The sequence below is a fragment of the Dipodomys ordii genome, unplaced genomic scaffold (genome assembly GCF_000151885.1).
Source record: "Dipodomys ordii isolate 6190 unplaced genomic scaffold, Dord_2.0 Scaffold39, whole genome shotgun sequence".
Taxonomy (NCBI): domain Eukaryota; kingdom Metazoa; phylum Chordata; class Mammalia; order Rodentia; family Heteromyidae; genus Dipodomys; species Dipodomys ordii.
In genome coordinates, this window is record NW_012267255.1 from 6,269,279 (window position 1) to 6,285,902 (window position 16,624).

A 16,624-nucleotide genomic window follows, 5' to 3' on the forward strand; every position below is an offset into this window, starting at 1 on the left:
CAACAACAATAATAATAACCCAGAAGTAGAGTTCTGGCTCCAGTGGTAACTTTAAGTGAAAAAGCTAAGGGAGAGAATCGAGGTCCTGGGCTCAAGTCCCAGTACTGGCACTGTGCACACGTGTGCGTGCGTGCACACACACACACACACACAAATTCTCAATGACAAGTAAATAGCTTAAGAGGGAAGAAAAAAAATCAGTTTACAAAATACAGAATGGTGGCTCATGCCTGTAATCCTAGCTACTCAGGAGGCTGAGAACTGAGGATTGTGGTTCAAAGCTAGCCTGGGCAGGAAAGTCTGAGAGACTCTTACCCCCAGTAAACTACTCAGAAAAAGCTGGAAATGACGCTGTGGCTCAAGTGGTAGAATGCTAGTCTTGAGTAAAAAGAAGCTCAGGGAGAGCACACAGCCCTGGAGTTCAAGCCGCAGAAATGGCAAAAAAATAAAAAATAAAATAAAATAAGTAAGGAATAGGATGAGCACAAGTATGATGTAGAAAAAGAAACAAGATATATTTTCAGAATATATCTCTTGCTCTGAATTTATGGGATGACAGATGGGGAGGGATGGAGGGAAAGTATGATCAGAGAAATTCTGCTTCCCCAGAAACTGGGAGAGAACTATCCCAATGGCCTTCTAAAGCAAAATTCCCAAGTGTTTGTACAAATAACCTCACAGATGTTTACAATTCAGGCCAACCAGGATTGTAGAGCCAAAAGCAGGTGAAACTGAAAGCCAGTTTTCAGCAGTTTATATGAGAAATCATCTCTTAAAGAACAGGAGAGTGGTACCTGACCGTTTGCCAGACTAAAGGCTTCCCTTGCTGCACACTTGGGATGCAACATCCACTGGCTCATTTGTAATCCATCGCAACAAATGTGCTGAGAGTTCAGGAGAAGCAAAACGCACATGTGTGTGGAATGGGCCAGATTGTAAGGTCTGTTCAAAAAGGGATTTCTTTTCTCAAAAAAAAAGTGTTTCATAAACAAGAGAACATCAAATAAGAAAGGCCCAATGAGATATGAATGTATGTATATTATATAACATATAAAGTATATACAATATATATGTTATATATATATATATAAAACCTTAGCCAGTTGATATAAAGACAACCTCTCAAATATGTATCTTTAAATCAATTACATTTATTTATCTGATTATGAGAGCAGTAAATGTTCAATATTTGAAAGATTCAGAAAAGTACATGGTAAAAATAAAAATCAGTCATACTCCTATCATTCAGAAATTATTATTGCTGAAGTTTCATATATGTATGTTCTAGTCTTCTACATGTATATTCACCCATTTGTCTATTCATGTAACATTGGTTCTTTGCACCAAAGAAAATGTACTATTTAAATTAAGACAATTTATACACATTTAACATCCCAATGTGTACTACTTTCCAAGGACTATAAAACTGCTAAATCAATACATAAGGATCATAAAAGTATTATCAAGATAGAATTGCTAATGATACCTTTTTATTTTTTTCTGGTTGTGGGGCCTGAACTCTGGGCCTGGGCACTGTCCATCAGCTCTTCAGCTCAGGGCTAACACTCCACCGCTTGAGCCACTTCCAACTTTTTATGCTTATGTGGTGCTGAGGAATCGAACCCAGAGTCTCATGCATGCAAGGCAAGCACTCTACCACTGAGCCACCTTCCCAGCCCCAAGAACTTTCGAAAATTCCAAATATCTGCTTAATTGTGGCCACAAATGGTGATATTTTCATATGATTTTACCATATTTTCCACATTATCAGAAGCATCAGTAAAGTGAATGATTCTGAAAACTTCTCAAAATTATGTGTTATCCTCATTGATCCATGATGTTTTATCGTAATGGATTAATTCGAAATCCTCCTTAAGATAGGAAGTCACAGTACCACTGATGAGAAATATTTATGATGGATTGATTTACTGTTGAAGGAAATTTGACAATATTTTCTCTTGGCTCAAGATAACAATCCTGCAGCAGTGTAGTGATGAAATACTTTAACGTTCTACTATGTGTTCAGTAAAGAAATATTAACTTCCCATTGTTCTAATGCTGCTCAGCATTCTTAATGTAAACTACGTTCACAAAACCTGTTCCAATTACTAGTAAGGTAACCTCCCAAATGGTTTGCTGAACACTAAAGATCAATACTCTCGATTGAAATTCCCATGTCTAACACAATCTATCCTACATATCCCAAATGACAAGGAATTCTTCAGCTGATGATGGCATCCTATTGGTGGCCATATTTTCACAGCCTTGAGGCCATCTTCCTCTTGACTGTTCCAGTAATTTTGCCGTATGGATTGTCCAAAGGCAGCAAGACCTGTAGCAAAACCACAGACATTAAATAAGCCCTCTTCTTTCTCTGAAACAATGAAGATAAAACTTGTTACACAGGAAAATATGTGAAGGTACGTCAAGCATGGGAATGCCTTCTTTTCCTTGTGATCATTTTTCAGAAAATTAAGAGTTTTTTTAAGATATTTGATCATTGGGATAAAATGCCTCTAGAGGAATGCATTACATATCACTGCTTTTTGAATAGTGCAGTGAATACAACTGAACCTTTTCTTGATGACTTGCTTTGTATATCAACCGTTGGCCAATGCCATAATCCAGCCATCGGATGCCCTCAAGAGCTCCATAGAGCTATTAGGACAATGCTAATGGTTCTAGACAGCTGTACTCAAAAATGTATCTACCTTTCCACTCCATTATTGTCAGTCTGCCTCTACTCCCTGTTTCTCATGTTGCCTTTACTTTGTACATACCCAGGCAATGGTCTGCATGTAGCATCAACCATCCCTGAGGCATTTGGATCAGACACTCAGACTTTTATGCAGTGCCTTTCAACCTGCAAGCCTCCAGGTAAGATTTAGGAGCAGGCAGGCTGTGGGTTCTGACTTCCTTAAAGCGAAGAAAAACTGTGATTTCAACTCACAGTGAGGTCCTGGAAGTGATCAGTTCAGGTCTGAGGCTCATGAGGCCCAGAGAACCTCCTATCTGTCTGGGCCTTGAACTAAGCATTATGCTGGTCATGATACCTAATCCTTTCTCTGTTTGAGGCCCATTCACTTTGCCTTTAGTGGAGAGCTCTCTCTCTCTTTCTCTCTCTTTCTTTCTCAATATATGTACATATATATGTATGTATGTATCTGTATCTATATCTAATATATATATATGATTCCTCTCAGGTCTCTCTCTCTTGCCCTACACCAAGAATTCATTGTAAAAATGCTTTCCATTCTAATTAAGGGAATATGATAGGCACCATTCTTTCTTCTCAAATGAACAGTGCTTGCTTACACTGATGAGCAGTGCATGGGACCAGGTTGCCTCCTCTGCAACTCAGGACTCCAGCCTTTCCTTCCTCCACTCTGTCTCCCGATGGGAGAGTAATAAAGCTAAGGCCTACTGTGGCCCTCTTCCAAGATCTCAAAGCTAGTTTCTGGGGCACACTTGGTTCCTTGTCTTTATTCTTTCTGCAACTTCCAACCTCCTCTACAATTGTGCATCCACTTCTGTGGGACTTCAGCCTCAGGCATTGAAAGACCCTAAGTCTATGAGATCTTTAATCACTGCAACTATACATTTTTCCTAACACAGCCATTGTTAAGATTGGGCAATGATATTATCATTGCAAGTTTACAAGGAGATTTTGAGTGAATGAAGCAGAAATGTGCTTGGAATGTTTTTTGAGGTTTTCTTACCTCTTCCTTGTTAATCAGTCCCATTTTGGACATGTCTATGTTAAAGTAGTGAATGTTTGGCAGGCTGATTTCCATATCTTCAATCTGGAATCCAAAATAGTATGTATCATAGGAGGCACATGTGAGTCTGTTTCTCTCACTCCACCCACTCTTCACTCCTTCTACCCACTTACCAAGTACTCCAGATCCTGCTCTGTCTTTGAGACACCTTCTCATCCACCTCTAGTGTTCAATGTGTGCTCTCCTGCACATCCTATCATTACCTAGTAAGCCCATTCCTCTCCCCTTGTATCTCCAATAAACCGCTGAGAAAAAGCTGGAAGTGGCTCAAATGGTAGAGCACTAGCCTTGGGCAAAAAGAAGCTCAGGGACAGTGCCTAGACCCCGAGTTCAAGTCCCAAAATTGGGGGAAAAAATCATCTGACTCTTTGGAGTGTTGTGCCAAGACATGTATTATGTGAAGAGCTGTCCCCAGCCCATGGTCCATCCCACCTTTCTGTCTTGGGCTCACATGAGTACATACTGCAGCTTGCATGTCAGTTCTCATCCACACCATACCTTCTACAAACATCTGCCCTTTTGCAGTTTGGAGGCCAAAGGCTGTGTATGCCAATTCACATGATTTTCCTTCTGGAGAGTGGGTCTCCAGAAGTGGTTTGCCCAGTTTCTGGAAATAGTTGCAGGCTATTTGGACAGGAAATGCTGGAAAATGAGCCAACTTGTTTTCGTTTTTGTTTGTGTGGATTTTTTGCTGGTACTAGAGGATCTCATGTTTGCTAGGCAGTTGCTGTATTTGAACCATACATCCAACCCTTTTTACTTCAGTTATTTTTCAGAGTCTTGTGGATTTCCCAGGCCAACCTGGACCATGATCCTCCTATCTATAGCTCTCATATAACTGGAACCACAGTCATGTACCATCGTGCCTGACTTGTTAGTTGAACTGGAGTCTCACTAAAGTTTTTCCCAGGCTGGTCTAAAATCATGATCTTCAATCTCTGCTTCAAGTACCTGGAATTTTAGATGTAAGCTACTGAAAATAACTCTTCCACCAACCCTAACCCTGTGTGGCTGGCGCTTTTCTCCTTCCCCTGCATAGCCATGGCCAGATTTCTACAATAGTCTCCCACAGATCTCCCCACATGTGATCCATCATCCTTTTTGCTCATCACACTACTGTCAGAGATCTTCCTTGGGAACAAATATGGCCAGGACGCAACCTGTTTAAGTCCCTCCATGGTTCCCAATGCTCTTAGGATAAAAATGCAAACATTAAGCCCAGAAGGAATGTTTAGCTGGTTGCTGCCTCATGTCTAAGCTCACTTTTGAAGATTCAACGGGTGATTGACCTTTAACAGAAAATAACTACATCATACATGTAATTTTTTGTATCTATATCTACCCTGCAACCTCAATTAAGAGTGTAAGTTTAGATTACCCACCATACACACACACACAAGTGCACACATGCACACATGTCTCTAAAACCTTAATGCACACACCTGTCCCCTCCAGAAAATCTGACTGGTCATTTTTTTTACCCTACCCAAGGTAGACTCTTCCTTTGTATTTCTATAATAATGTATAATCTACTAGACTGTTTACTTATTTTCTTTCTTCATTGAATGATGAGCTCTTTGAGGGCAAAGACCATGGCTAATTTATCTCTGTATCCCTTGTGCATTGCCAGAGAAATAAGAACCAATAACATCAAATAAATGATGGATGGATGGGATGGATAAATAGAATAAGTCTGTGTACATTTATCTTTCATTCTCTGGATCCCTTGAAATGTAGAACTTCCATCTAATTACCAATCAAGGCATTTAAGTGTCTAGAGTTTGAGGCTTAAATCAGTGGCAGGTTGAAGGAACTCAAAGAATTTTCAACAAAACTAAAAATTGATAGCAGTGGCCTGTGTTTTTAGGTTGAACAGATTTTTCCCTCTCTTCTCACTTGCTATAACAAGCTTTTGAACAACAACAGATGTCATTTCTCATGTGTCTTCCACTTTCTTATTCTAACTCTCAACTCCTTCTCAGAGCTGACAGGAGACACACGGTTCTTAGTCCTCACAATGGTAAGTGACAAAACATACCTCAGGAATCTGGCTCAGGGAGAGCACCTGTATGTCATAGAGGGTCTTCTGCACAGAAGGAGAGTATTCACCTTTGTCAAAGGGACCAGCAAATTTCTCTAGAACAATGTTCCGCACCGTGTCCCTGAAACACACAGAAGGAAGCGAGCCTTCTCATAGAATGTATTTTAGGAAGACTTTATAGAGCTAAGAAGTTGTTACATTTCTGTCTCCCAGAAAACATTTCTCTTGATGGTTGTAGAAAGGATTATTATCCCGTAACCCCAACCACCTCCTCATCTTCCTCACTCCTCTCCCCGCAAAATAACTTCCCATTTCTCTCTTTCCTCTCTCTCTCTCTCTCTCTCTCTGTCAACACACATACACACACACTCAAAATCATTGAATGGCACTAAGCTATTCTCTTAGATTGGTTCTAAGGCCAAATGCCATTCATTTCAGGGCAAATTCCCCACCGTGTTTGAAGGAGATCCTATGAAGAGACACCCAACCCTGAACCCTGTCACTACTCACGGGCTGGTTCCTGGAACTGTTGCCAGCCCCTGTGCTATGCAGTTTATGTGATTATGTCATTAAACTCTCAGTGTAACTGGGACGGGTAGTATTGTAATCTTCAGACTAGAGATGATGAACCTGAGTTCAAAAGTTAAACAATCAACTCTGAGTTCCTTTCTTTCCAGGAATGGCCCAGAGGACCCCCCCGATGCTGGCATGTTAACTCATGCTCTTTTCAACATTTCTCACTGCCCAGGGAAAACATTTGAAATAAAATAAAGGGAATAGAGGGTTGAGAAGAGGCTCTCTGTAAGCATTTAAAACCTATCACACAATAAAAAGAGCAGAGCAAAAGTGGGAGGCAGCTATGTGAGGGAGGAGAGAGGGGGAGGGGAATGGATTCCAGCTCATCACAGGAAAGAAATTTCTGGCAATTAAAGCTTCAGCAAAGGAATAAGATAACCTAGTCAAAAAGCAAGCTCTGAGAGTTCAGAAGCCTAATTATTCCTTGTCAAAGACAGAATAATCATCCTCATACCTTTTGCATTTGTCGTTTACAAAGTACTTCTAATGATCACCATATCACTCTGAGTTTAGTCTGGGGTGACCAATTTTCCCAGGTTGCCTGGGACCAAGGGATTTCCTGGGTCATGGCAGTATCTGTGAGAAAGCCACAGGTTGGCCCCCCATTTAGCCATCTCCACGTCACGGTGAGGTACGAAGGCTGGTTTCTATCTTCATTTGAGACAGCGCTTCTTAAAGCATGCCCCTGAATCCAGCAGACTGAGCTGGGAATTCGTTCTAACTACAAATCCTCAGGTCTCTGGAGGTGGGCTGGGTGAGCTCTAACAAGCTCTCGAGTAACTCCAGTATATACTAATTCTATACACTCTAGTTTGAGAACCACTGATTTAGTAAATTGAAAAACAGAAGGGATTTCTGACTGATGAGGATGAGTTGAATGGCCTCTAGGATTCCCTTTTATTGCTAAGACTCCACAACTGTGGGCCCCTGGGAAGAGAGCAAATACTACCTGCCTATAGGTTACCTGACCACAGGTTAGGTCCTAACACTCATTCATACCAAGTAGCCTCAAAGTCCACATCTTTGTTCTGGTGATAGCGCCATTTGCAGTACACTTGGGTGGCAAAACACCTGTCCTTCACTTCAGGGAGGGTGGTGAACTGGTCCTTGATGAAGCCTTCAAATCCAGACTGGGTTGTTTTCAAGACCTTGAGGTCTTTGATTCCAGAATGGATGACTGGAGGCCCTGTTTCAAATAGGAGAAGGAGAGGCTTTAACAAAGCAGTGTCTTCTTATGAATGCTGAGCACAATGCTGAAGATTCTGGCCATTTAAATATTAAATATTTAAATATTGCAGCCTGGTGCCAAAGGCTCACACCTGTAATCTAAGCTAGTTAGAAGGCTGAGATCTGAGGATCCCAATTCAAAGCCAGCCTGGGCTGGAAAGTCCATGAGACTCTTACCTCCAATAAACTACCAAAAAAAGAAAGGCAGAAGTGGAGCTATGGCTAAAGTAGTAGTGCTAATCCTGAGCAAAAGAACTACAGGGCAGGGCCCAAATTCTGAGTTCAAGCCTGAGGACCAGCACACCACTCACCCACCACTACCTCCTCCATTATACACAAAAAACCATAGTACAATGTGCTTGCACAGAAAATTATGCATCTGTACTTCCTGACCTCCTGTGTCCTCTGAACTCTGAGTAATGAGGACGCTGTGCCTTCCTACCTAAAATTCATGACTCTCTTTCCTCTCCTGATTTAAGAAACTGAAGGTCTAAGAATAAACTCCCATACAATTCTGAAAGATACAGAAATTTTAAGCTTCTCTCAGTCAAACATACCATAGCTCTCAGTCAACTACCTTACATGTTTTGAAATTCATCACATTCAAGCTGTAATGATATTGAAGTGTGTTAGTAAGCTCCTCACAAGTAATTCTCTTTGCTATGAATCTTCTATTGGGGTAGCCCTCAGGTTGGTGACTGATGACTCCAGTCACCACTAGACCCTGATGCCAGCTCAGTGTACTTGAGGTTATGAGCTCAGACAACCTCATGAATGGTTAGCAGTGTGGGCCTGGCTGAGCCTAAAAAAAGACTGCGGAGATGAATCCGATGACTCACAGGCCCACATATACCTCAACTGATTTCCATAAAGGCTTCTGTGTTACAGCTGAAGATTTGGGGTTTGGACTGAAGTTGCTTTGGGCTCAAGAAAAAGGGAGTTAAAAGCCATGAAGGGATGATATGGCTCTGGAGCTTCTTCGGGTATCTTCTCATAAAGTAACAGGACTACTGGCAGGTAGTAGGTGGCAGACATAATCTAAAGAAGCTACTTATTGTCAGGTGCTGGTGGCTCACACCTGTAATCCTAGCTACCTGAAGGCTGAGATCTGAGGATCCCAGTTCAAAGCCAGCCCATGCAGGAAAGTCTGTGAGATTCTTATCTCTAATTAACCACCTGAAAACTGGAAGTCTACCCAGGGAAGTAATAGGCAAAGTTAGAGAGAGAATCACTCCCTAACTTTATTTCTCTATGAAGCAGACTATGCTGCAGCTCCAGCAGTTTAATGGAACCTAAGAGAACTTGCACTTGATGGCACACAGAGAAACTCCAGGTATTCTGCTCCATGGAGATGTACTCTTCCCAAAGAGAAGAAGCAACTGATATAACATGTAGACAGAGGCATAGCACACTCTTTCTTGAGTATATACAAGTCAACCTCTGAAGGCTGTCAGAGATGGGAGAAATTGGCTGGACAAGTCAGAAGTATCATAATAAGAAAATCACAGAACCCGGAAACTCAGAAAATGAACATCACCTTGAACTAATTTGTATGCCCAGGTTAGTGGGACAGGTGACATTCAGGGAACACATCACAATAACAAATGTGAGGATGATCAAGGTCATCTATTTGTAATTGCTAAGTTGGTCCTGACAAATATCTATCCTTCTTGGCCTGCTTAGTCTCAAAGTTATGGGTCAGGAGTGTTAGACATCACCACATCCATCGTCTGAAAAACAAGAGTATAACTCATGACCCTCAACTAAAGTCAAAGAAAGTTCTTAAAATCCAATGGTTAACACCACCTATGTGGTTCCAATTGCTGCAGTTTATTTAGTAGCTGTAGAGTTTCAGAGCAAGGTAAATAATGACTATATTTTGGTATTTTCAAAATACCACCTACCCGAGAAAGCAGTACCCAGGGGTTAGCGGTAGATCTTCCAATTAAATATGTGCTGATTAAGTCAAGTGATCTGTTCAGTATTTCAGGACAATGTGGTAAAATAGAAAATGTACAATTATGTTTAATTTTCTGAAAGTCTTATCTGAAGACTGATCAAAAGAAAGATACCAGCAATGCTTTCATGACTTCAGTGGGACACGTTTATCAGATTCAAAATATATAAAGACATGGTCCCTCACACAAAAATAACTCGGTATTTTAAATCTAGGAAGTCTAAATCTCAAACTCAAGAGAAGTGCAGAAGCTATCAATAGGTATTTGTGAAATGAATAAGTGTAGCCAGATTGATTCATGCATTTGCACGAAGAGCGTTGCAATGGAGTCTCTTTCCTGTCTCAACAGTTCACCTCCATCACTCTCTACAGTCTCTCCTTCTGATGCCCCTACCACACAGCCAAGGGGAAGGGCACCAAACATTGGTTGGAAGCCTCCTCTCTGAAGGCATGCCTTTGGTTGTTGCTTTGTGCAGTGTTTACTTGATCCTCAGAAGTCTATATAGTATTGTTGTGCAGCTGATTTTTACTCATCAGCTAATAATCACAGGGCTGAAAACTAACAGGGATAAAGTGGAAATCCATCACCACATTATGAGATTCCTTGCTTTTCTACCTCCATTCTAGATCATTCTCCAACTGTGCAATGCTTTTCCCTTCCTTGAACTCTCCCTCATTTCTGCACCATACGAGGCTTTTCAAATGAGAAGGTTGCCACTTCCCATTCCACAATATGCTCTGAGGGCCTCAGAGAGAGGCCCCAGATGAACATACCGTCTTCCTTGGGCTGAAATGGAGATGGAAGCATCATTCATGTATGTCTTGGAAACTTTTTGTCCCTTAAGTTTTTCATATTGAAATGCAAAGATCCCTTAAAGGAGGTGTCTCCAGCCTTTGTGAGCTAATAGTTGTAATCTGCCACTTCTAATACCCCGTCTAGAAAACAAATGCTATTGAAGTGCAACATGAATTTGTGATTAGTAGTGGAGTTAAAACAAGTAGTAGAAATCCTTGGGGAGGAGTAAAAAGGTGAAAGAGAATGTAAAGAAAACTTTGCCTACCATACTTTTTCCAAAGAATCCGGCCTTGATCCTACATAAGCCAATCAAATTTTAGCTTCTCCAGTAGTCTTACTAATATTAGCTAGCAAACCTGATCTGAGTGTAGCAGTGCACTCCTGTATTCCTAGCTAGGTAAAAGGTATAAGTAGGAGGATCACAATCTGAGATCCACGTGTGCAAAACTCAAAACCCTAGCTGAAAAAAAAAACTAAAGCAAAAAGGGCTGGTAGCTTGTTCTACTAGTAGAATACCTGCTTGACAAGTGTGAACTTTAGTACCACTGAAACAACAAGAAGAAGAAGAAAAAGAAAGAAAGTTCCAGAATGCAGACCTAAATAATAGGTCCATTTGGGAACTTGGATTTCCCTAAATTTAAACCCTAGTGCTCTTCTTGCCTCTCCAGTGTTTCTTTTTATGAGCACTATACACCTAAGAAAATTACTTGACTTTTTCCTACTTTGATGCTCTCATCTATAAAATAGCAGTAATAATCATACTTGTTTTCTGGGGTTGATCACTGCCTGGTGTAATGCACGTGAAGCATAACATGGCTGCCATATAAGAAATGTTCTATGAAAGTCATTATAAAGATTTTGTTACATTGAACTTTTTGCCATCAGCATCAAACACTTGGAAACCTCCCCCTGTTTTTCAAAGGCTCATTGGGATTTGAATAAAGCAAACAAACTAACAAAAAGAAAAACCTTCTCTTGTGCCATCCTATCCACCATTGGCCTAGGATGAGGCTTATCAACCTTGGGGCATGTTAGTCCTGCCAGACCAAATTAAAATGATTTACTTTTTCTCTAGAATCTGCAAGTGGAGAAAATGCAAAACACATTTGGCATCAGCTTGCCACAGAATAAAGGTCTCCCGTTTCCAAAGACAGTTAACTACTGTCACAGTGTTGGAAGCTCACACACCATCTACCCTAGTGCCTCTACCATGTCTATGAACAGTATTCACAAAAATTATTCTCTTTAAATGTTAAGCATAATTTTTCCCCTGGCACGTAATAGACACACTGGATAAAATAAGAGCGTTTTTGTTTTTTTTTTGTCTCTCCATGTTGGCAGTGCCCCAGCTCTCTGAACACTGGTAAGAACCTTAAGCTTTCAGCTTTCAAATTCATGGGGCCATCAACTAAAAATATGATGCTAACCATACACTTAAAAAAAAAAAAGGACCTGGCTTAAAAACAAGAAGTAATTCAAGTGGGACACCGGTAGCTCACATCTGTAATCCTAGCCATTGACAAGGTTGAGAGCTGAAGATCACAGTTTGTAGCTAGCCTGGGCAGATACATACGTGAGATTCTTAGCCAGCAAAAAGCTGCAAGTGGAGCTGTGTCTCAAGAGGTAGAACACCCAGCCTTGAGCAGAAAAAGCCAAAAGAAACCCGGAGGCCCTGAATTCAAGATGGAGTACTAGAGCGTGTGCACGCGCACACACGGAGTTATTCAATAAGAAAAGACGGTACGTCCCTACCTAGGTTACTTCCCATTAAACCACTTCATCAGCTTTTTACCCCCTACCATGGCTATTGAGTAATGCAAAAGGGAGATTTTTTTCACATTTCATTTTGCTAGAACATAATCCTTTCTAGCTCTTAGTGTCCTCCTACACACTTAACAGATTGTGGTTTATCTCACCGAGAAGCATACATCTACCCTTTAGCTCTCAAAAGGAAAGAAATTCACTGTGAATTAATAGAAAATAAGCCCAGCTCCGTACCTACGCATCAGGTGTCACAAAGCACAAAGCTTTACCGAGCCAAGAAAAAAAAATCCTGTCATGTAGAGGATAATTGCTTCCACATTTAACACCTCCAAAAAGGACACAAATAGCTAAAAGGAAGATATTTTAAAACTATATTAAATCATCCTACTAGAAAAATCTCAAACTTGTGAAGTGCTAGGAAAAAAGTGAAATCAATTAACTATCGCTTGTCTCTATGAGTCCATTTAGCTTCCACAGTGAGCGCCAAACTACCTATGTGCAATTCTGGATGGGGAAAGATGACATCAGCCAGATGGAGGGGAGCTTATTGGCTTGTGGTACAACTACATGATGCTCAAGACGACTTTCCAGACAGAACCTCATGTCTCTCCAGACCTTTCCTTATGGAGGACCCTGAGAGTTTTAATCTCAGCATCAGAGAACATGAACAGTCTTCTCAGCTACAGCCATCTCTGCACTGGGGTCTTCCATTCGCTGATCACATATCTGCCTAGTGTATGGCCTCTTAAATCTCTTCTCCTGGATTTTTTTGGGGGGTCCGGTCATGGGGCCTGAACTCTGGGCCTGGGCGCTGTCCCTCAGCTCTTCAGTTCAAGGCTAGCCCTCTACCACTTGAGCCACAGCGCCACTTCTGGCTTTTTTCTTTTTTGCTTATGTGGTGCTGAAGAATCGAACCCAGGGCCTCAGGCATGCAAGGCAAGCGCTCTACCACTAAGCCACCTTCCCAGCCCCTGTCCCTGAGCTTTTTGTGTTCAAGGCTAGCACTCTACCATTTGAGTGACAGCTCCACTTCTGGCTCATTTGTTGGTTAACGAGAGATGAGTGCCACTGACTTTCCTGCTCATGCTGGCTTCAATGATCCTCAAGTCTCAGCTTCCTGACTAGGATTACCGATGTGAACAACTGGCAACCAGCTTCGCCTGGACTTTGATTTCATCAGCCCCTTCTCATGTTTACCCCCCTCCCCCACACACACTAGCTTTCATGTCAATAAAAGTGTGGGTTTTGTTTTTTCACTACCATAAGGCAGTTTCTCTTTTTAAAGATCTTTCCCCCATTTTCCATTTCTCTATTTAGCTCCGCTTTAGTTGGGTTTCTATAATTAGTGCCAGAATGCAAGAAATTTGACGCTTAAAAGACTACAATTTTTAATTTAAATACTGCAGAGGTTTGGTGGGGCATATTTAATTTGAATTAGTGACTCAACTATTCCACTGACATTAAGACTTGCCTAAGCTTGTAGTTTAACAGAGACATTGAGAAAGAGTTCAGGAAATTCAAGTCCTATACAACACCTAAACCAGTAACCTGAACCCACATCATATATGCAGAGCCTTGCTCTACTCTCAGGATGTGGAAACGCACAAATATCAGAGCCATTTTTAGTCTTTCGGGTGAATCTGTTACTTTCTTTTTTTTTCCCAAAGTCTCTCAAAGAACCATCTAACTTTGAAACAGCTGTACATTCTTGTCGATGCAAGGATGTATAGCTCAAAAATGAAGCTTTAAAGGAAGAAACAGCAAGATCGTTTTTAGAGCAATTTCTAGCTCTGAAAGACTGCCTGAGATTCAGCTAGTTAACCATAATTGTTCAATTCCAAAACAGAAGTGAATCCAGTTCACTATGAGAAATCCAGTCACATACCCTGCTGGGAAGAGTTTTGGTAGTTGCCTTGCTGAATGTGTGATTAAGTAGCTGTGTATAGGGAGGGGCAGGATTGTCACCATTCTAATCAGACCCTAACAAAGGCTCTAGCCAGAAATTTGTCACAATAGCCTTGAATATATGCCTGTGTGTGTGTGAATGATTTTTATCACTTATACCTATATAAGGACACCTCTTATGACAATGATTGTAATATTGACCCATCGCAATTCCTCCATTTACCTCTTAGATTTTAAGCAAATTAAGATTTTAACTTTGCTGCCAAAGCAGCAGCAGATAGCCCTACTCTCCAAAGAGGAACAGAGTACAAATATCACCTTTGTGTACATTACCCTGGAAGATGCACATATTCATAATCAATGCACACAGTTACCTGCATGCTCTGACGGAAACAGATGTCTCTTTCCCTGCTCTGATGCATGCCAGCCCCACATGCTGTCAGAGTGGGACTGAGCTCTAGATGAATCAAGCTGGAGCTTCTGGGATCACCGCCACAATGATAGCTGTACTCTGAAGCTTTGTGACTTTCTGTAGAAAGTGTGGTGGGGAGGGGGGGCTGTAATTTGATTATGTTGGCTAGTCTTTCCTCTCTCCAGCAGCCACGTGATTAGAATTCAGGCTGCTACCAACTCCTGGTAATTCCTGGAAAGAACAAGAGTGTAAAGAGAAGCCTGTCTTCTTTGTTTATGATCAGCAGAGCTCTGTACTTACTCACCTCACTTCCTCTGTGGCTCTGCTAAAAGTCACCAATCATGTCTGCTAGCTACATAGTTTCTCTTTTGTCTTCATTTAGCAGGAAGTTCCTAACCCTCCTAAATTCTTAACCCTCCTGTGGCAGAGACTGAATCTATTCCCTTGTCCTCTCAGGTAACCATGTAAGACTACACTGAGCTGCCTCTCCTCCAATCAGGCGTGGCTGATTCTCTCTAGATGGGCAACATGCCATTTTCAGACCTGACACTCATGAGTGAGGATTTTCCTCTTTCCTTTTTGTCCTAAAAGCCCTTCCCTTCTCCTTAATTGGCTGTCATGGAAATCTCAAGATGACCATCAAAAGCACAAGGTGAAAAATATATGGTTGCAGCTGGGAGCCAGTGGCTCACACCTGTAATCCTAGCTACTTGAGGATCCTGGATCTAAGTTAGTCAGGACAGGAAAATCAGTGAGACTCTTGGTACCAATTAAGCACCAAAAAGCTGGAAGTGGAGCTGTAGTTCAAAAGGGGTAGAGCACTAGCCTTGAGCAAAAAATTTCAAGGACAGTGCCCAAGTCCTGAATTCAAGCCCTAGGACCAGAAGATATGTGTGTATTTGAAAGATCTTTTTTTTTCTTTTTATCCTATTATATATTACCTTCTACATAAACATGGAAATTGTCATAAAAATACATGGTTGCTATTAACTGGGTATCTGTATTACTTTATGGAACAGAGGAGTAACCCTCATTCGCATCATCATCAACACACACAAAAAACTGCACTGGACTTTTATAAACAGAACAAACTCCAAGCCAGGTGGCAGTGGCTCACATGTATAATATCAGTTATTCAGGAGGCTGAGAACTGAGGATCATGGTTTGAAGCCAGCAGGAAAGTGTGTGAGACTCTTTTCTCCAATAAACGACCCCCATAAAAAACCAGAAGCAGAGCTCAAGTGGTACAGTGCTAGCCTTGAGCAAGGAAAGCTCAGGGACAGCACCCAGGCTCTGAGTTCAAGCCCCAGACTAGCACAAAAAAGAAAGAGAGAGGGGAGAGGGAAGGAGGGAGGGAAAAAGGAAGGAAGGAAGGGAGGGAGGGAGAGAGGAAGGGAGGAGAAAGAGAGAGGGGGAGATGCAGGGAGCAATGGAGGGAGGGAAAGAGGGAGGGAAGAAGGAGGGAAGTGTAATAACCAGTGGGACCCTGTGCCCTAGCCCGCTAGAGGGGGCAGGGTGTTGAGAGGCTGCCAACTGTCAAGAGATGTCAAGAGTTGTCAAGAAGTGGTTGGACAAATCAAAGAAAGGTTGGACAAATGGGATTGCATAAAACTTCAGACCTTCCTTCTGCATGGCAAAGGACATAGCTAGCAAGATCAATAGAAACCCACAGATTGGGAGAAGATCTTCACTAGCCATACAATGGACAAGGGTCTCATATCTAAAATATACCTGGAACTCAAAAAATTAAATCCCCCAACAACAAATCCTCCAAGAAACAACTGCCCAATAAATAAGTGGGCTAAAGACTTAAAGAGAGTTCTCTGAAGAGGAAATAAGAATGGCCAATAGACACATGAAGAAATGCTCAACCTCTCTAGCCATAAAAGAAATGCAAATCAAAACAACATTGAGATTCCACCCCATCCCAGTTAGAATGGCTATAATGAAGAAATCTAATAACAACTGATGCTGGAGGGGATGTGGCCAAAAGGGAACCCTACTGCATTGTTGGTGGAAATGTAAACTTGTTCAACCACTTTGGAAAGCAGTATGGAGGTTCCCCAAAAGATTCTACATAGAGCTCCCCTATGACCCAGCAATCCCACTTTTGGGCATTTACCCAAATGATCACAAACAAGACCATACTAAAGCTACCAGCACAACT

At 41.5% G+C, this 16,624-nt stretch overlaps 1 protein-coding gene across 1 annotated transcript in view; it reads right to left on the reverse strand.

The window, feature by feature from the left end:
• Positions 1-2,257: 2,257 nt before the first annotated feature.
• Positions 2,258-16,624, reverse strand: part of LOC105987044 (uricase) — a 31,375-nt gene continuing 17,008 nt past the window's right edge. The window contains exons 6-9 of the mRNA XM_013018202.1: positions 7,396-7,582; positions 5,818-5,941; positions 3,720-3,803; positions 2,258-2,332 (exon numbers count right to left, since the gene is read on the reverse strand). Coding sequence (XP_012873656.1) covers positions 2,258-2,332; positions 3,720-3,803; positions 5,818-5,941; positions 7,396-7,582 — 470 coding nt within the window. The remainder of the gene's footprint in view (positions 2,333-3,719; positions 3,804-5,817; positions 5,942-7,395; positions 7,583-16,624) is intronic.